Source organism: Arvicanthis niloticus, chromosome 11 (assembly GCF_011762505.2).
Source record: "Arvicanthis niloticus isolate mArvNil1 chromosome 11, mArvNil1.pat.X, whole genome shotgun sequence".
Taxonomy (NCBI): domain Eukaryota; kingdom Metazoa; phylum Chordata; class Mammalia; order Rodentia; family Muridae; genus Arvicanthis; species Arvicanthis niloticus.
The window spans coordinates 55,625,485-55,646,331 of record NC_047668.1 but is presented as its reverse complement, the minus strand read 5'-3'; the positions used below and the strand labels follow the sequence as shown (position 1 = coordinate 55,646,331).

At 44.1% G+C, this 20,847-nt stretch overlaps 1 protein-coding gene and 1 long non-coding RNA gene across 3 annotated transcripts in view; one reads left to right on the top strand and one right to left on the bottom strand.

Annotated features, from left to right (window-relative positions):
• The window catches only part of Asxl2 (ASXL transcriptional regulator 2), an 81,177-nt gene extending 76,984 nt beyond the window's left edge, over nucleotides 1-4,193 (bottom strand). Inside the window, exon 1 of one of the 2 annotated variants that reach the window (XM_076942209.1) lies at nucleotides 3,790-4,193. In XM_076942209.1, the coding sequence (XP_076798324.1) occupies nucleotides 3,790-3,846 (57 nt within the window). In that variant the 5' untranslated portion in view covers nucleotides 3,847-4,193. The remainder of the gene's footprint in view (nucleotides 1-3,789) is intronic. The other variant, XM_034514273.2, reaches the window with a different exon arrangement.
• Nucleotides 4,194-4,215: 22 nt separating this feature from the next.
• Nucleotides 4,216-7,836, top strand: LOC117717055 (uncharacterized). Its single transcript, XR_013113282.1, has 2 exons — nucleotides 4,216-4,503; nucleotides 5,536-7,836. It is a non-coding gene; the product is annotated as an uncharacterized LOC117717055 (long non-coding RNA).
• The last annotated feature ends 13,011 nt before the right edge of the window (nucleotides 7,837-20,847 follow it).

Below are 20,847 nucleotides of genomic sequence, written 5' to 3'. Positions count from 1 at the left end.
GGTTAAGAGCATTGGCTGCTCTTCCAGAGATTCTGAGTTCAATCCCAGCAACTACATGGTGGCTCACAACCATCTATAATGAGACCTGGAGCTCTCTTCTGGCCTGCAGGCATACATGCAGACAGAAAGCTGTATATGTAATAAATAAATCTTTAAAAAAGAAAAAGTAGTAGGCAGCTCTGCAACCTTGAGATTGTTTTTTCAAGTTTTCATAATTTAGGAGATACAGCAGTAGCTCCTATGTAGCACTTTTTTTTTTCAACATTTTTTTTTTTAATTTTTTTGGAAATAGAACCCAGTTACCTAGGCCAAACTGGCTTTGTTATCAAGATATTTTTGCCTCTCCCACAAGATGCTGGATTGCAACCCTGTCCTAACATAGTCCTCTAGAAATTGTTAACTTAAATATCCAAAATAATTATTTTCGGCCGGGCAGTGGTGGTGCAGGCCTTTAATCCCAGCACTTGGGAGGCAGAGGCAGGCGGATTTCTGAGTTAGAGGCCAGCCTGGTCTACAGAGTAAGTTCCAGGACAGCCAGGACTACATAGAGAAACCCTGTCTGGAAAAAACAAAAACAACAACAACAACAAAGTAGTTATTTTCTTGGAGACAGGAGACTTTTCAAGACAAGGTTTCTCTGTGTAGCCTTGGAACTCTCCCTGTAGGCCTTGAACTTAAGAGATCTGTCTGCCTCTGCCTCTCAAGCGCTGGGACAAAAGGTGTGCGCCACTACTGCCCGGCTCCAAAACAGATTTATATTTTCTGTTTTGCCTTCAACAAGATAGGGGTATGTAGACTTTCAGGACAGAAATAAAAACAGGACAGAGACATGGCAATTGGCTCAATGGATAAAGCACTTACAGAACAAACATTAGGCCCAGAGTTCAGATGGCAAAAGACAGAAAAGGCAGGATGTGAGGGCTCCAAAGATAGCTCAGTAGACAAAGGCACTCTTCCAGAAGGCCAAGGTTCAGCTCACAACCATCTGTAACTATAGTTCCAGGGGGCCAGAGGCACTCTTCTGACCCCAGGTATGCATGTGGTACAAAGAAACACATGCAGACAAAATACTCATACACATAATACAATTTTTAAAAACATTTTAAGTTCAAGTGTGCATGGTGGCCCTATCTTATAACACCAGTACTTGGAAAGTAGAGATGGGGGCAAGCTGGCCAGCTACTCATGTAGAGCAACTGGCAAGCTTCCAGTTTAGTGACAGACCTTGCCTCAATAAAGAAAATGGAGAGCAACTGAGAAAAGCACCTAATTTCATCCTCTGGCTCCCACACGCACATTTAGACACACATACACATCCCTCCTCACAAAAAGACGCATAAAAGTAAAACAAATGAGTTTTTTTTAATGGGGAAGAGGGGCCCTTGATAAGATATCTAAAGGTGCCTTTCTGTACAAGTGCTCTTAACCACTAAGCCAGCTCCCCAGCCTACTTTCTGTCTGTGTTTAAACACTATTTTTCACAAAGGTAGCTGGTGCACAAAATAAGCAAATATTCTCATTGTAAGAAATCAAACGGGCAAAATTATTCTTCCTATTTGTCACAGTTTCCTAACCATTAAACCATTTAACTCAGAAAGATTATAATTCATAAGGTACTATAGTACATGCTTATAATCCCAGTTTAAGGCCAGTCTGGTCTACATAAAGTAAGGGCTACAGAAAGAGTACATCTTACAAAAAGATAGAGACTGCTGAAATGCCTGTAATCTTACCACTTTGAATGCTAAGGCCTGCCTAAGCTGCAAAGTGAACCTTGGTCTCAAAAACTAAAGCCTAATAAATAAATAATGACATCATGGACACTTAAAATTAATTCACATAATTAGTTTGGGGATTGCCATATTTTAACTAAAATAGCATCTTCTCTTTTATTAACAGTAAGCAGTCATGAGGTGTCCCTGAAGTAGAAAGTAAACTTCTGTGGAAGAGAAACTCCTCACCACCAAAAAAAATTATTTCTAGAGTTGTCTTTTAGAGGAAACTACCAGTATAGTCACAAAGACATACTCTAAGTGGGCTGGGGATGTAGTTCAAGTGGTAGGGTATTTGCCTAGAATGCATGATGCTCTGGGCTCTATCCTCAGAATCCCATAAAACTGGGCACAGTGGTGCACGCCTACAATCCCAGCATTCAAGGGCAAAGGCAGGAAGACTGCTGGCAACTTTAGGCCATCATTTATGTAAATTAATTAAATAAATATAGAAAAAACATTCAAGAAAAAATGCATGTAGCTTATAAAAAACAAAATTACAGGTTGAATAAACAGTATGATTCAAATTTGGGAAACTAAGACTAGGCAATAAAAAAAATGAACTAAGTTCGTTTCTTCATACTTTTCTAAAATTTCCCCATGATGAACATTACTTTTGAATTCTGCAAGTCTCATCTAAAAAATAAAGAAGAAGTCAGTCAGTGGTGGTTCACACTTTTAATCCCAGGACTTAGGAGGCAGAGGCAGGAGGATCTCTGAGGTCAAGGCCAGTCTGGTCTACAGAGTTCCAGGACAGAGAAACCCTGTCTCAAAAAATAAATTACTAAGCAAACAATCCAGGACTATCGAGATTACTCGGTGGGTAAATATACTGGGCAGCAAGCCTGATAAGCTGAGTTCAAGCCTAACAACCCACATCAACTCCTACAAGTTGTCCTATCACCTCTACATGTGTGCTTCCCGGCCATGTACACACTCCATCCCTAACACATACATACATACATACATACACACACACACACACACACACACACACACACACCTTTCTAAAGAAGAAAATAACACGCATAATCAATCTATAAAGGTTCACTTACTAGGACACACTTGTTGCCCACTATTAAAGAGGTTGAAATGCTACTACTGCTTAATGTCCTATTGTTTTTCTGTTACACCTTCAACGATGAAACTTCAATTTCTCCTTAAGGTCCCTTTTCTTCGTAAATACACGTTTTAAATTTTTCAAAACAAGGTTTCTCACAAATACTCATTGTTAAATAACTTCGAAATTCCCTATTAAAAAATTGGCGTGAGGGGCACTAATCACAATTTTGTTGGTCCGGTCCACCTTCACTTTAGCTTTAAAAAAAGAAGAAGAAGAAGAAAAAGAAAGCCAATAAACTACACGTCCCACCATGCATTGCTGCCTTACTCAGAGTAGGTCTCTACGGAAACAGAAAAAAAAAAAATCTCCGAGTCCCACCTGTTACTTCGTTTCTAAACACCTCCTGCACTTTCAGCTCCGACTACAAACACAAAAGCCTCGTGACCTCACTTTGGCTCCGAGAGCCAGATAAGCTGGGGCCCCCCGGTCTGGCGGCCCGTCTGCCTCGGCGGGAGAACGCCACCGAGCTCCAGCGCTCCCCTCTCCTTTCCGGGGCTGGAAGCACGCACAAGCCGCCTCCTGTCTGCATCCAATCGGGGATCTCCAAGGCGCACAAGGGAGAAGAACCGGTTACTGGGCAAGCACAACACACTGGGCCGAGACAAGGGCTAACAGTGTGGGGGCGACAGCGACACGACCCCGACAGGCAACCTCAGAACACCGAGGGGTCTGGTCGTAGCCACCGCGACAAGCGGCAGCCGCGCGACGGATCCCTCGCGCCGACGCCTCGGTCTCCTCCCGGCTCGCCAACGCGACCCTAACCGCCGCTCTCTGCGCGCGCTTTCGTGCTCCTCAACCCGGTCGCGGGGCCAAGTGACCTCCCTTTCCCTGCGACCGCTGGCCGGCGAGAAAACCAACTCCTGCCGGCCTCTCTCTCTGCTCCCTCCTCCTTACCGTCTTGGCGGCCTCCGCCCAGGTCCTGCCCTTCTTCCTACGGCCCTTTTCCCTCATGTCGGTTCTTGAACTGACTGGGAGGCTTCCGTGCCCCGGCTCCGGCTGCGTTCCCTTGCCTGCTGCGCCCTGCACTGCTTTTCCCGCGGTGCTGGGAAAGGTGGAAGAAAGGGGAAGTCGGACCGGGAAGCAACTCAGCGAGGAAGCGGCCGCGGAGGCGCGCAGTGGGGGGGGAGGTCTACAGGGCGGCCGGTCCTGCTGCCGTTGCCACTGCTACCGCCGCTGCCATATTGGGTTCTTACTGTACAGGCAGCCGCTGTGGTCATGTGATCCCTCCCGCGCGGCCGTCACTACTGTACGCAGCAGGCCGCGCGAACGAGCGCGCACTTGAGCGCGCCCCCAGCCTCAGCACTGGAGCCGGCTGTCTGAAGCGGTTAGCCGCGCCCCTGTACTTCCGGTCTCTGGGCCTCCTCGCGCGCGTGCGCGTGATAGAGGGCCGCCCGTAGTCTGTGTGGGTCAGACGTCTAGCGGCCACACCCACCACGGAGATATGCGGGCGGAAGCGGAATCTGCTCCTTCCGGGAAAGGCTGATTGTGCTGTCACGAATCGTGTGTGTTGAGGAGCGGCTCTGGAGACTTAAAGAGCCCGACGCTCAAGTGATATTGCCAACTACCATTCCAATAAACTTATTTTATTTTGTTGTGGTACAGGCTCAGGTAAGGCGGACCTTAACTTCGGACTTCGGTTTCCCTTTTACTGATAGCTACAGGCATGCACCAACTTGCCGTCAAGTTCATATTTTTAAAAAAGCTTCTCTTTTTGAGGACGTACCGCATGCAGTTCTCGTCTATTATTAATCTGTTTAGTAGATGAGACAGGTTAGATTGGTTTACCAACTCTCGAGTATAGGGTGTGAATATACCAAAAACTAGATGTTTGCTTCCAAGCCTTGCCTTGCAAACTAAGAGACATTTTTAGGCCAGTAGAAACCACATTTATGTTTTTACATGTGATTGGTGTCATCAAAGAAGTGTGTTTTATCTCAGTGAACTAAGCTCATGGCACAGAGCCTATATGTATCAGGCATCCATTAAATATTTGTTGAATGATTCAGCTATGTCATAACTATTCATTATTCGTCATGTCAGTAACACCATCCTGAATAATCCAGAACATAGTATTGTACCTCCCATTATCTGTTCTTGTAAACAATATAGAATGAATGAACAGGGGCCAGGGATGTAGCTCAATGGAAAATCCCTGCCTCCCGTGGCTAATGGGGATTGAACCTGCAGCCTAGCACAAGCCTTCTACCACTCAGCTGTACTCCCTGCCATCTTGTTGTTTTTACTTAGAGGCAGAGTCTCCCTGAATTATCCAGACTGTTCTTGAATTCATTCTGTAGCCTAGGCATCCAAATTTCTCAGCCTCCATTGTACCTGGGATTAAAGGCCTTCACCATGAAATCACATCTGTAGTGATAGCTCATTGCCTAGCATGTAGGAGATCCCTAGAAGGGTTTTAGCAGTTCATAGAACCCCTTGTTGTTGGCAATATTTATTCTGTCAAAAATTGTGCTGTGGTGCATCCTTGTCATCTAAGCACTGAGGAATTAGAAGCATAAGGTTATCCATAAGGTCTGCTACAGAGCAAGTTCTAGGCCATCCTTGAGACCCTATCTCGAAAAAGAACCATTAACAATGTATGTGTGTAATAAATGTGGATTCCTTTTTTGCTTTTTAAAACAGGGTCTCTCTTTGTAGCCCTGGCTTTTCTGGAACTTTGTATGAAGACTAGGCTAGACTCGAACTCACAAAGATTGCTTGCCTCTGCCTCCTGAGTGCTGGTATGTATCACCACACCCAACCTACATTTAGATGTTTTTGAGAAAAAAATTGATAACCTTTCCACAATTTTTACTTACTTGTACTAGGGACTAAATCCAGGACTTCAACATGTAGTCAAGTGTTCAACCACTGAGTTTATTACACCTTTATCCCTCAGCTCAAAACAGGTATGTTAACCAAAAAGAAAAAAAAAATGTTAGTAAGTTTGAAAGACCATCAGCTATGGTCACTGGACTTTAGCAATTGATAATGGGTATATACATTTAGCAATTCCTTTAATAACTCAGGACACTGTACTAAGATTCATGGTATGTACCTCCTCAGTACAAAGCCTGTGTCTTTAGTCAATTCAGGAAGACCAACTCAAGCTTAAGCAAGAAGCTTGAGGCCCTAGCCATAGTCTTACCGATTTGCAATCTCAAACATGTTAGCCTAAAGTCAGGTCATGACCTGGAACAGAAGTGGTTATAGTTTGGTCCTGCCCAAAGTCCATGCCTCTGACTCTGTAGAGTAATACAAAGCATTGATGCTGTGTGACAGACTTTTCCTGGGGACACAGAGACATAATACACCCATCTACTCACTACAGAAAGAGAGCCCATAACAGACCAAAGTAAGGATTGCACCAATGTACAGTTTGATGAACCAGTGACTTTTGTGTTGGGGTTACTAACAAAAGCAGCTTCGACACCAGAAAGCCCACCCCAACATGGCTGCCAGCTTGGAAACCTGCAGCCCTGGAGGTTTCTCTTTCCAGCTTAACAGAATGTCTCTCTCTTTAGGTGGGTTCCCCAATCAGAATCTTAACCTCAGCAACTGTTTACCCCAGTTATATTATTGATAGGCACTCTCAAGAATCTTTCAATTTGGATTGGTTTGGGATGGTGTTGGTGTTGTTGCTGTTCTCTGGGTATGGGATCTTGTTTACTACCTGAGTCTCCTGAGCTTCCTCTTCCCTCCAGGAGCAAATGTTTCAGTTTGGAGGAAATACTGCTATCGGAAGGAATATGCTCTACAGCAAGTCACTATAGAACAAAACTAGATAGATCAGTCTTGGTCAGAATTCCCATCTGACTGTTTTACACATGTGGGAACTTGGACATGCCACTTCACCTGTCAGAGTTTTCTCTGCTAGGGTAGATGTCTGTCTGTTTGTCTGTCTCTCTCTCTCTCTCTCTCTCTCTCTCTCTCTCTCTCTTCCCCCCCCCGTGTGTGTGTGTGTGTGTGTGTGTGTGTGTGTGTATACACACATATATATATACATATACATATATATATATATATATATATATATACATATATATGGAGACACACATATATGGAGGGAGAGAGAGGTCTCTGTTTAAGAGAACACATGTAAAAATGCCTAGCACATCAATGAGTATGAACTGTTGTATCTTTTTTATGCCTTATTATCAAAAAGAGTAAAATCCCATCTTTTTGTCCGGTCTGTGGAATTTGCCACTTCCCTACTAAGTGCAACGAGATTTAGCTTATGTAGGGTTACAGCCAGCAGGAGCCAAGAGCAAAGGAGAGGACAGATCTGTTAAAATACAGCCTTTACATAATACAGAGCCAGACACAATGAGAAGCAGAGGCAGGAGGATTGTGGGTTCTAAACGTCATTTTCTTCTTGTTGTTGTTGTTGTTTTGTTTTTGGTTTTTCGAGATAGGGTTTCTCTGTGTAGCCCTGGCTGTCCTGGCACTCACTCTGTAGACCAGGCTGGCCTCGAACTCAGAAATCCACCTGTCTCTGCCTCCCAAGTGCTGGGATTAAAGGTGTGCACCACCACTGCCCGGCTAGAGTTTTCTAAACGTCATTTTCAACTATGAATTAAATACTGGACACTGGAAGAGAACTTGAACGTGTCTGCATGGTCATTACTACCTTTGCAGCACCATGTAGTAGAAATAGTTTGACTTATGTATTTTATTATGCCATGGCATAATAAGGTGAGGTCAGAGGACAACTTTAAGGATTTAGTTCTCGTGTCAAACTCAAGCACAAGTGCCTTCACCTGCTGAGCTGACCTAGCTGAACAACGGATGCATTTTATGGTCTCACTACCACAAATATTTTTGGGGTTTTTGTTTATTTGTTTGATGGGTTGGGTTTGTTTGTTTGTTAGTTTGTTTTAATGCCTGCCTGGATGCTGTCATGCCCCGCCTTGATGATAATAGACTGAACCTCGAAACCTGTAACCCAGCCCCAGTTAAGTGTTGTCTTTTAAGAGTTGCCTTGGTGTGGAGCAGAGACTGAAGGAAAGCCATCCAGAGACTGCCCCACTTGGGATCCATCCCATATACAGTCACCAAATGCAGACACTATTGTGGATGCCAAGAAGTGCATGCTGACAGGAGCCTGATACAGCTATCTCCTGAGAGTCTCTGCCAGAACCTGACAAATACAGAGGCAGATGTTCCAAGCCAACCAATGGACTGGGTCCCCAAGGGAGGAGTTAGAGAAAGGATTGAAGGAGCTGAAGGGGTTTGCAACCCCATTGGAAGAAACAACAATATCAACCAACCAGACCCCTCAGAGCTCCCAGGGACTAAACCACCAACTAAAGAGTACACATGGAGGGACCCATAACTCCAGTTGCATATGTAGCAGAGGATGGCCTTGTTGGGCATCAATGAGAGGAGAGGCTCTTGGTAGTATGATGCCCCAGTGTAGGGAAATGCCAGGGTAGGGAGGTGGGAGTGGTTGGATGGGTAGGGTGACACCCTCATAGAAACAAGGGGAGGGAGGGGAGATGGGATAAGGGGTTTGAAGGTTGGGGCTGGGAGATTGACCAAGAAAGGGGATAACATTTGAAATGTAAAGAAAATATCCAATTTATTTAAAAAAAAAAAAAAAAAAAAAAGGAATTGTGTTGGTCATGGTGTCTGTTCACAACCTAAAAACCGTAACTAAGATACCCAGATTAGGTGGTTCTCAATTGCACAATTTTAATTCCAGCTCCAGAGCATGTGATGTCCTCTTCTGGCCTCCAGAGGCAGCTGTGTTCATGTGTGTATAACCACACAGAGACATGTGGGGGGTTTTTTGTTTGTTTGATAGGGTCTCTGTATATAGCTCTGGCTGGCCTGCAACTTATTATGTAGAACAGCCTGGTCTCAAACAGAGATCCACCTGCCTCTGCCTCTTGAGAGCTGGGATTAGAGGTGTGCACCATCATCATACCAGGTTAAAATAATTAAAAAAAAAAAAAAAAAAAAAAAAAAAAAAAAAAAGATGCCAGGCAGTGGTGTTGCACACCTTTAACCCTAACACTTGGGAGGCAGAGGCAGGTGGATTTCTGAGTTCAAGGCTAGCCTGGTCTACAGAGTGAGTGCCAGGACAGCCAGGGCTACACAGAGAAACCCTGTCTCAAAAAAAAAAAAAAAAAAAAAAAAAAAAACCAAAAAAAAAAAAAATGGAAAAAAAAGAAAGAAAAGAAAAGAGTGCTTACTGGTTATTTGTGAAAGACTATGATTTAAATGTTGATAATGCAGAAATATGCCAGGTGCATAAGGCTCTATAGTATGAAACTGTATTTGAATGAACATAGGGAAGAAATAAAAGGCACTATCAGAACTGGTATTGAAGAACTAGGCTTAATGCTGGGTACACTAAGGTTGGGAGTTAAAAACTCCAAATACCAAGTATGCATGAGCACCCTGGGCCACATATGGCTCTCCCTCAAAAATAAGGACTGGAGAGATGGTTGGCCATTAAGAGCACTGACTGCTCTTACAAAGGATCCAAATTCAATTCCCAGCACACCCACATGAAATCAACATCTATCTGCAACTCCAGTTCTGGGGGTTCTGATGCCCTCTACAAGCCTCTGGGCATCCACATGTATTTGGAATATACATAGATTTTTAAGAATCTCTAAGAAACAAACTTTAAACCCCAGGTGGTAGTAACACACATCTTTAGTCTCATGCATGAGGCAGAGGCAGGTGGAGGCCAACCTGGTCTATAGATAGAGTTCCAGAACAGCCAGGACTAAACAAGAGAAACCCTGCTTCAGAAAACAAAACAAAAAGCCTACTAGTTAATATGCTAGTATGTGACTGGTGTGAGCACCCATAAGTCACAAAGAAAGCAACTTGTAATTTGACATTAGGTTGAAGCAGAAGACAGAGAAGACAAGGTACTAACCTTGTAAAGACCAAGATATGGAACACTCCAGCAGTTCTCAACCTATGGGTCATGACTCCTTTGGCAAACTTCTACTTCCAAATAGATTTACATTACAATTCATAACGATAGCAAAAGGACAGCTATGAAGTAGCAAGGAAAGTAATTTTATGGTTGGAGGCCACCACAACATTAGGAACTGCATTACAAAGCTGTGGCATTAGGATGGTTTGAGAACCACTAAAGGGAAAGGGGCATGAGAAGGCCCTGCCACAGCAGAGAGTCCTTATAACCATGAAACAGGAAGACGTTTTTTAAAAGAGTCAAGTGGAAAAGGGTGTGGGAAGAGTGGAGAAGAAGAGCAAGCCTGGGGAAGTTGAGAAGATGGAGCTTGCAGAGAACAGGGAATGTATGGTGTAGTTGTCTTAGAGAAAAGAAAGCATACCAAGAGAAGTATAGTAAGGTTAGTTGGCAGCATAGAGAACCATCCTAAGATGTGTGGTCATGAATTTAAACTAGAACATGCTGGCATTTGGAGGGTAAATAAAATGGAAGTTTCTGAGTTAGATACTAAAAAGTTAACTAGCTATATCATTAGAGGCAGAATATATTGAAATAAGGAAAATTAAGCCAATCTATTCCCCTTTGATACTGTTGGCAACCTAGAAGAGAGATAAGTAATATACCATGTGGGTCTGTCGGTACAGACAGTACAGCTCAGCAAGTACTGGTGCTTGCCACCAAGTCTGTTAGCCTGAGTTCAATCCTAGAACACATACAATTGGAGGACAGAACTGACTCCTGTAAGTTGCCCTCTGAACATATGCACACCATGGCACGTGTGCATGTACATACACACATTTAATAAAACATTACAAAGAATCCTTTAGTAATATACTGTGCCATCTAATCTTTGATTAAAGATTAAAAGGTTTTTTTTGGTTTTTGTTTTTTTTTTTTGTTTGTTTGTTTTTTGTTTGTTTTTTGTTTTGTGGTTTGAGGAGTTTTTTGTTCATTGTTTTGGCAGGAAAGCAAGGTCTTACTATATAGCTGTAGCTGTCCTGAAATTTACTGTGTAGACCACTGAGTTCCACTGGTTGACTTTGAACTCACAGAAATTCACCTGTCTCTGCTTCCTAAGTCCTGGAATGTACCACTACACCTGACTTAAAGATGTGTCTGTTTTTGTTTTCTTTGTTGTTGCCTGATTTTTCTTTTTATTTTGTTTTAGAGTCTCGTAATCCAAGATAGCCTTGAACTCACTTTGTAGCAGAGAATGACCTAGAACTTCTTTCTGATCCTCCTGCTTCTACCTTCTGAGTGCTAGGATTACAGGCTGATCACTATGTAGTGGCAAGGATCAAACCTAGGCTTTAAGTACAACACATGCACTCTCCACCTGAGCCACCTTAACCCCTTAAGGGGTTTCTTTTAAAGTGCATTTTATTGCATTTGGATGTTTTTAGCCTGGCTGTTTGTGTACACCGGACACAAAATGCTATGAGTTTTGCTCTTGTAGTCTAACAAACTGGAAGTAAATCTGTTCAGTCTCTGGTCGAATCACTTCCTTGTATTCCAAATACAGGAACTTGGCTCAGCTTCGTGTTTCCACAAAACTTCCTCTTTTCCCTCTTTTTGAGACAGTTTTTGTCTTGTTTGTCAGGATGGCTTCGAATGGGCTATGTAGCCCAAGATAGCCTCTAATTCCTGACTTTCCTGCCTTTATCTCCTGATTGTTTCAACCACAGGTACGCCATTCCAGGGCCTTTATCTTTGTGTGTGCCTGCAGGTATCTGTGCATGTGTGTACTCCTGTAGAAATCAGAGGTCGACCTCTGGGCTCATTTTTTTTAAGTGCCATCCACCTTGTTTTTTGAAGCATCATACCGTTGCCCTGAAGCTTGCTGATTGGGCTCGGCTGGTTGGCCAGCAGCCCCAAGGACATACTGTCTCAGCCTCCCCAGCACTAGGAGTATAAACATGTGCCACCACACCCACAACACAGACTGTTTGTTTACATATGTGTTTGCATGAGAAGTGAACTGGGGTGGGGATCGGAGGTGTTTTAGGTTTTTCAAGACAGGCTTCGAATGGGCTATGTAGCACTGGCTGTCCTGGAACTCACTCTGTAGACCAGGCTAGCCCTGAACTCAGAGATCCGCTGTCTCCCAAGAACTAGAATTTTTTTTATGCTTATGAAGCAAGCACTTTACTGAATACATAATCTCCCTAGTCTGTCTCCCTGTCCCTTTTTTTGAGACAGGATCTCACTGGAACTCACTATGTAGGCCAAGATGGCCTCACACTCATAAAGATCTACCTGCCTCTGCCGCTCCAGTGCTAGAATTAAAGGTGTGTGCTGCCTTCACGCCTGACCTCTCTTTTATGTTTTTGAGCACTCACAAAATATATTCTGGTACCCTTCCAAGATATTCTGAAATGTCAGTTCGTGACATTTGGTACCAGGGAACAACACTGTACCCTAGGGCAGCACATCTGTTGTACTCTCCCTTATAAAGCAGTAATGGGGGAACTCACCCTGGGACTTCCTGTCATTTCATCTCATTGATCTCTTTAGAACAGTCTTCATCTAAGCTTTGGACATCCTGATAGCAGAAGGCATTGATTTAGAGCAGAATGAAATCAGTGCGAATGTAATATGACAAATGAACATAACACGTGTCATTACAGGGTTCCATCTCAGCTGCCTTCCCTATTTGGCCCTCTGGACAGACATGGCTCTGCGGCAGTCTAAAAGCTGGGAGGCAGCAGACTCTGATATGTGGCATGCTGACCCTGGGACAAAGACTTGTCTGCTTGGAGACGGTCTTGCCACTGCTCAGCCTCCAAGTTTATTCCAAGCTTGTCATCACCCACTATCCCTTTTCTTCCTCACAAGAGCCCTCCAGCAAAGCTAGAAAGATGGCTAGGTGGTTATGAGACTTTATTTTTCTTGAAGAGGATTCAAAAAAGCATACTGAACAGCTTCTAACTGCCTGTAACTCTAGCTCCAGGGAATGTACACCTCAGACACCTGCACTCAGGTGCACATACCTACATGTAACTAATAATAACAAAAATCTTTATGAAGCCAAGTATGTGGTACACACCTTTGATTGCAGTGCTCAGAAGGCAGGGCCAGGCAGATCTCTGAGTTGAAGGCCAACCTGGTCTGTAAGGAAGTCCCAGATCAGCCAGATAACACAGAGGTTAAAAATGTGTATTGCTCTTGCAGAGGACCCAAGTTTGATTTCCAGCACCCACATCAGGTAGCTCACAAATCTCTGTACCTCCAGTTCTATGAGGCCCAACTCTGGCCTTGTCTGGCGCTTGTACTTGCACATACATAGATACACACACACACACACACACACACACACACACACACACACACACACGCCGGGCAGTGGTGGCACACGCCTTTAATCCCAGCACTTGGGAGGCAGAGGCAGGTGGATTTCTGAGTTCAAGGCCAGCCTGGTCTACAGAGTGAGTTCCAGGACAGCCAGGGCTACACAGAGAAACCTTGTCTCAAAAAAAAAAAAAAAAAAAAAAAAAAAAAAAAAAGATACACACACATATATACCCCTAATTAAAAATACAACAAATCCTGAGAGACAGACTGACTAGTGAGGAGTTGGGAAGGACTGAGAGAGGCCACTCAACCAGGGGACAGAGAGCAATAGCAAGCTCAAACAATATGGGGTGTGGGGGGCAGGGGGCAGGTAGACTTGAATCTGACCACAGGCCATCACTCAGAGAGGTAGAAAAGAAGTTTAGACCTAGTGTGGCTCTGATAGACCCACCCTAACCTTACACTCTTCCCCCTTGTGGGTTGGCTTCTCCAAGAAATCTCCCCAGTCTTCACAGTGCTTCTTTCTTTTTTCTTTTCTTTCTTTTTTCTTTTTTTCTTTTCTCTTTCTTTCTTTCCTTCCTTCCTTCCTTCCTTCCTTCCTTCCTTCCTTCCTTCTTTCTTTCTTTCTTTCTTTTTTTTTAGACAAAGCCTTAATAGGAAGTGTAGGTTCATCTCAAACAGCAGTCCTTCTGCCTCAGACATCTTAGACCACAGAAATAAGAAGTTCTAAGGTTGTAGCAAATGTGTCAGGTCTCAATCATATCTGCTCAGCACCTAAGTTCCTGTATTTGTTAACATCCCCTTCCTGAAAGGTTTCCCTGTTTCCGAGCAAATGCTTGACTCATTCACAGGACAGACCAGCAAAGCCAGCATGTTAATGTCCCCAGCAGCAAACACCATGCAATAAACATCCAGAACTGCTGTGGACATAACATATTTCAGTTACTTATTGCTGGCAACAAACCTAACCCAAATCTAATATCTTTTGACAACTTTTGTTGTTGTTGTTGTTGGGCTCATCTGTAACCCCAGCACTTAGGAGGTAGAGATAGGACGGTCAGAAGTTCAAACTCATCTTTGATTCCTAGGGAGTTTGAGGCCAGTCTGAGATGCAAGAAACCATCACAAATAAACAAAATTGAAATAAAGTGCAATGTAAGGTGTTGGGGACTGTTAAGCAAGTCATCCGTTTGACCTTATTTTACTCCCTGCCCCCAGACCGGATGAGCTTGCCTCAAACTCAGTATGTAGACCAGGTTAGCCTCCAACGTATCCAGTCCTCCTGCCTCTGTCTCACAATTGCTGGGATTACAAGTACATACACACAGTGCCCAAACTTTTTCCCCCTACAGGATTTCTTCAGCCCAGGCTAACCTGAAATTCACTATGTAGCCCAGGCTGGCTGCAAACTTTCTGTGATCCTCTAACCTCAGCTTCTCAAGTGTACCACCATTATACCTGGCTTTATGTTATATTTTATTTCATTTTTTTATACAGAAACTCATGTATTGGTGGGGGCCGGCTTTTAGCAGAAAGCGGCTATCAGCTTTGCAGCCATCTTGAGCCATATACCCTGACATGAGACTTGGATTACAATAGCCTACAACAGCTGAGCACACTCCGATAATCTTGGTTTAGATACCTTGGGTGTGTGAGATTAAAGGTGTGTGAGATTAAAGGTGTGTAACTTAAGAGTATGATTTAGAAGTGTAGAGATCACATTTAGAGACAAGACCTAAGGGCATGATTAAAGGTGTGACCAAAAGGCATGGCTTAGAAGTGAGACATAAAAAAGGCAGAGGCAGACGGAGAGAATCAGACACAGCAGACAGAGGAGACAGAGAAGCAGACACTTAGAGGAAGAGAGACTGAAGAATAAACGGGATTGAAACATACTCTGTCTGGTCTCCATTCTTCAAGTACGCCCTCACCCTCTCTCTTGCTGAACCCCAACCCACGGACTGGAGCGGCAGCTTAGACTGGGATACAGTGGCCGGCCAAACACGGGGCAGCCCGGGCCTCAACAGTTTGCTCGGGCAGCGACATTTTTTGGCTGCCCGAACGTGGGGCTAGTGCGGTTCTCAACATGTTTTGGCGCCCAACGTGGGGCATCTGCAGTTTGGGAATATATGCAAACAGAACCTCTTCCCCAGATAAGCACTGGATCTGGCCCATTCCAGGTTCCAGTTAATGGGTCTTTCCAGAGGACTGTTGCAAAATTCTTTTTGGTATCAGGATGCCAGAATCTATCTGCAGCAGATTTTCCTTCAGAATCCAAATTTAAAAAATTTAAAATGAAGAGTGCATTATGAAGGATATTTCTGGGGGATCCCTTGTATGAAACTGGTTTCAAATGATATGTAGCTATGACCTTCTAATTGAACTTCTTTTTTTTTGTTTTTTGTTTTTTTTGTTTGTTTTGTTTTGTTTTGTTTTTCGAGACAGGGTTTCTCTGTATAGCCTTTGGCTGCTAATTGAACTTCTAATCCTCCTGCCTCTGCTTCCTGGGTATTGGGAGTGGAAACCAGAGCTTTGTGTACACTAGGCAAGACTCTACCAACTGAATGATGTTCTCAGCCACTATTCTACATTTTAAATATAGTTTGCTATAACATCTCCTTTTCCCTATAATGTGATTTTTTTTGTTTTGTTTTGTTTTTTGTTTTTTGAGACAGCCTTTCTCTGTGTAGGCCTGGCTGGCCTCAAACTCAGAAATCCACCTGCCTCTGCCTCCCAAGTGCTGGAATTAAAGGCATGCACCACCACTGCCCGGCCCCTATAATGTGATTTATTTTATCTATTTTGGCTCTTAGAAATGGGATCTCACTATGTGCAGCCTTGGCATGGAATTTGATATGTAGACCAGGCTGACCTTGAACTCATAGAGATGTTCCACCTGCATCTGCCTCCCAAGTGCCTGGCTGTAGAGTGTTAGTTATTCTGTGGAGGACAGCACTGATGAGTTGAAGCATAAGAGGAAAGGTAGGGGAGTGAGAGCAACAGTAGAGAGAAAGAGTTTGGTGTTTAGGACTTTAGGAAGCTTGTGCAGTATTCTGGTCAGGATTTGATGAAGTCAACTGTAGGAGTACACACACTGTAATCCCAGCACCTAGAGAGGTGTACATTATCTCAAGTTCAAGGCCAGTCTAGCTACATACAAACCAGGGCTATAAAGGAAGGACTCTATAAAAAAATATATATTATTTTTTAAGGTTGGGTAGATGGATCAGTAGTTAAGACCACTTGTTTGAAGAAGACTCAGGTTTGATTCATAGCACCCACATGATGCCTGAAAGCTGTCTTAATCCCAGTTTCAGGGGATCCACCAGGTATATACACATACATGCAGGCAAAACATTCATACACAGAATGGAAAATAAATAACATCTAAAAATGTTTTAAAGGAAAACTGTTAATGAAAAAAGGACAGTTGGCTGTGAACCTGGTGACAAACAGCCACACAGAGTGAGTATGACAGACATGGAGGCCACTTTTGCTAAAAGCACAGGCTGCTCATTGGGCCCTGCTCATGTCTACCAATTTTTATGTCTCCTTTGCTGTGAGTCATTCACTCTGCAGTCACCTTGGATTCTAGGAACAGGTCTGGTGGCTAAGCGTCTTGTGACAAGACAGACCAGTCCAGTCTTCACACAGCAGTGACGTCTGCCTCTCTTGTTTATGATCAAGACAGGACCTCATGTGTCTCCAGCTGCCTCTGAATTCACTATGTAGTCAAGTGTGGTCTTGACCTCTGACCTCCCTGTTTGTTTTGCCTAAACGTTCCATCTCCCCCAGGGCTCTGTGAGTGCCAGGCAAGCCTTAAAACACTTAAGTTATGTCAGCTTTCTCTTTCTTTCTTATTCCTTTTTTTCCCCCCTAATTTTCACTATTACTCTTTTTGTTTGGTTTTGGAGGATAGACCTGATCTGTATGGACCCCCAGAATGGAATCTCTGCCTCAGGCCTCTGTTACTTGAACATGTGCTGCCTAAAGCACTATTAACAACAGATCAAGTCGTTCACACTGTGGGGACTCAACAGTCAGTGAACAAATGAATGACTATAATCTTTACTGATGAAGTAAGTAATATTATAAATTATTCCAACTGGATTCCATTTTCTAGTTGATAAAACTTTTGTATCGGTGCTTCTGGGCCTGGGTAGGTGTGTTCCATAGCATACCCTGCCTTGACTCCCTAATGCCCTTTTTAAATTCTGTAGTCCACTCCCTCTCCACCTCTTTCACCCCACCCTGAGTAATAGAGGTTTTCAGAAGCTCCTCTGAATAATGTTCCTTTGTAAGGCAAATTGAGTGGGGGTGGACTCAAAGCTCTTGCTGTCCTTCCTCTGTTCCTGTCTCCCCACCACCACCACCACCACCACCCCCCACCTTCCCTCTGGTAGCGTTGCTTGGTATCCAGGGCCTCCAGTTCCTGCGAGAGGCTAAACACCAAGAGTCATAATCAATTTACCCCACTCAGTTTTCTGCACAGACTCCTTTTTTATTTTAATTTTTTCCAGTTCCCAACAGGAACAAAATGCAGTCAACATACGTGTTTAATTTGGCAGAGAGAAAGGGCTATGAACAACTGTAAATTGTCACAGCAGCAGCAGCTACCAGCCTTGATGTCTGCAGTAACAAAGAGGAGAGAAGCAGCCTGCTTTGCACATCAAAGAGGACTGTCACATCCTTCAACCGAGGGTGCTCACAAGGTGTGGAAGAGGGTATCTGAAATAGGAATCACTGCTCCAGGGTGAGCACAGCATTCACAGTTCCTCTGAAGAGAGGGGGGTTGCCCCAAAATAGCAAGATAAGTAATAAAAGCAGATCCATTTTTTCTTTCTAGAGATGACATTGAAATTCTTGCATCAACCAAGAGAATTTAAAGATCAGGTTTTCTGTTTTTGTTTTGTTTGTTTGTTTGTTTGTTTGTTTTTGTTTGTTTGTTTTTTGTTTTTTTGTTTGTTTGTTTGTTTGTTTGAAACAAGGTTTCTCTGTGTAGCCGGGGCTGTCCTGGAGCTTGCTCTATAGACCAAGCTGGCCTCAAACTCAGAGATTGCTGCCTGTCTGTGCTGAAATTAAAGGTGTGTGCGATCGTCACCCAGCTTGAAAGTCAGTTTTAACTTGCTTTGCTTGCTAGTTCACTGAAGCCTGGCTTGTGTCCCTTGAACACCTACTCTCTCCTGCTGAGCATCTTCTCAGTGCAAGGCCATTTCAATGATGTATTTTCTGTGTGACTCCCTAGATAGCGCTCTCTCTCTCTCTCTCTCTCTCTCTCTCTCTCTCTCTCTCTCTCTCTGTGTGTGTGTGTGTGTGTGTGTGTGTGTGTGTGTGGTGTCTATGTGTATGCAGGCATGGGTATGCACACGTGGAGGCTAGAAGCTAATGTAAGGTGCCTCCTCTATTACTCTCCATCTTTATTGTTTGAGACTCAGTCTCACTGAAGCTGACTGATGGTATAGACAGCTGGCCAGAAAGCCCCTGGGATGGTCCTTTTTCCAATCCCAGCTCTAGGATCAGTGGTGCATGTAGCCTGACCTTTAATGTGGGTGCTGGGACTCAGGCTTGGGTTCTCGTGCCAGCAGCACAAGCGCTTTACCTACTGAACCATCTCCCAGCCCTAGAGAGCTCTTGGGGTCTTTTTATTTCTTTGGGGGAAGGGAATATTTTGTTGGTTGTTTTTTTTTTTTTTTATTAATTTTTAATCATTTTTTTATGAGTGTGTGTCTCTTTGTAGGTGAGTGTAGGCACTCTGGGAATTCAAAAGTGTTGGATCCCTTGAAGTTGCAGGCAATTGTAAGCCACTTGCTGTGGGTGCTGGGGACCAAACCTGGATCCTCTGCAAGAATAGTCTCTCCAGCCCCACACTGGTTTTCTTGAGACAGGGTCTTACTGTATATGGCCTAGTCTCACCTGAGGTTTGCTATGGAGATCAATTTTATCTTGAACTTGCAATGATCCTGCTTCTGCCTTTCCAGTGCTGGGATTACAGATGTGAGCCACTGTGTCCTACTGAGGTTATTCATTTCGATGTAAGTAATGCTTGGACCACAGTGTAAGAAAAATAGCTAGGGGGATGGAATAAGTTCACATTGGACTTTTTAAAAACTATCCTGCATCGTGGACTCAGTGGTCAAGAGCATCATTTGTGGGTCTGGAGTGATGGCTCAGTGGATACAAGCACTCGCTCATCTTGGCGGAGGTCGGGTACTCACATTAGGTAGCTCACAACCTCCTGTCACTCCAGTGCCAGATGATCTGATGCTCTCTGGCCTCCTAGGCATCTGCATACATATGGTGCACACAGACTCATGCAGGCACACACACACATACATGTAAATAAAAATAATTAACATCATTTGTGGACAAGCACATAAAAGTGCTTGCTGCCAAGGCTGATGGCCTGAGTTCAGTCCCTAGAACCCACAGGTTGGGAGAGAACCTACTTCCTCCAGTTGTCTTCTGTCCTCTGTACACATACATACACACACAGTAGAATTTAAAAAAATAAAAAATAAAAAAAAAAAATCACTGGTGCTGGCATCAGTGGTGCTGGCTGGCTGAAGCCTATCTCACCTACCCCACTGCCTCTGTCAGCTTCTTCATTTGTTTCCAGTACTGAGAGGATCAGACCCAGAGTCTTGCAACCTCCCACCCTCTTTCAGTGGTAGCTTCAGCCATCATATCCTTATGAGAATGCTGTTGCCCCTGCTGCTATCACAACCATCCGTTCATGAGGTCACTTCACTTGTAACTCTTGGCGTCTCATCCACATGTCACGTCCCCATCTACCTGACCCAAACCTCTCAGTCAGTCCTGCTCCCATGAACTGGGCACTAGACTGAAATCCTGTCTTAGGAGCCTGTGGCTAGACCACATCAGCAGGAAGCTACTGGCATATACATGTTCTATCCTACTCATGTAGTAAGCTATTGTTTTCCTTGGTATCCATGGACTAGAGAAGTAGCAGGTTATAGAGGAAAAATACAGGCTTTGGGGTGAGGAGATTAGCGTCATCACTGCTTGGACAGATAAAATTCAGTTTCCCCAACTCTCTTCTGAATGCAGAATGACCATATTCCCGACCTGGGAGGAGTACTCCCAGTGTGTGTTAAGGGTCCCAGGTCTCAAACCTAGGACAAATGGCTGAAGTGCTCATTAACATATCCAAGTGGATGCTGGCTGCCAGGTTCTCCCAGCATCCCTCAGTCACTACCTGGTACAGGGCCCTCCTGGTTGGCATTCCCTGTCCCCTACCCTGAACTCTCCTGCCCAGGTATTTCCTCTCCTAGCTCTTCTGACCCCTATATAACTCAGCCATTTTGGCTATGCTTGGCCCCAGGCTGCCCCTCTTGGTTGGTGGTTCCTTTCCCCTCTCTCCTCCCCCATTTCCTCACATGTCCTGGCTCAGGATTAAGGGTCATGTTCACTCTAGACTCTCCCAATGTCTCTGGCTCTGCCTATGCTCTCCCCCTTATCTACAATAAACCTCTTCCACCATACCTAGGAGCAGTCATGTCCTTCTGTAGCTTGACTTTTGGGATGCTTTAATGGGTTCTATGATCTACTACCCTTCCAACCCTTATTCCACCCTAATCCTTTCCCACCCTTCAGTTGTCAGGTAGGAAAGAAAAGGGTTAGAGAGGAAAGGGGGACATAGACCTTTTTCGACTACTTCCTGGTGATTAGGCACACTGGGCTCCTTGGGGCAAGTCCAATCTCAGTCA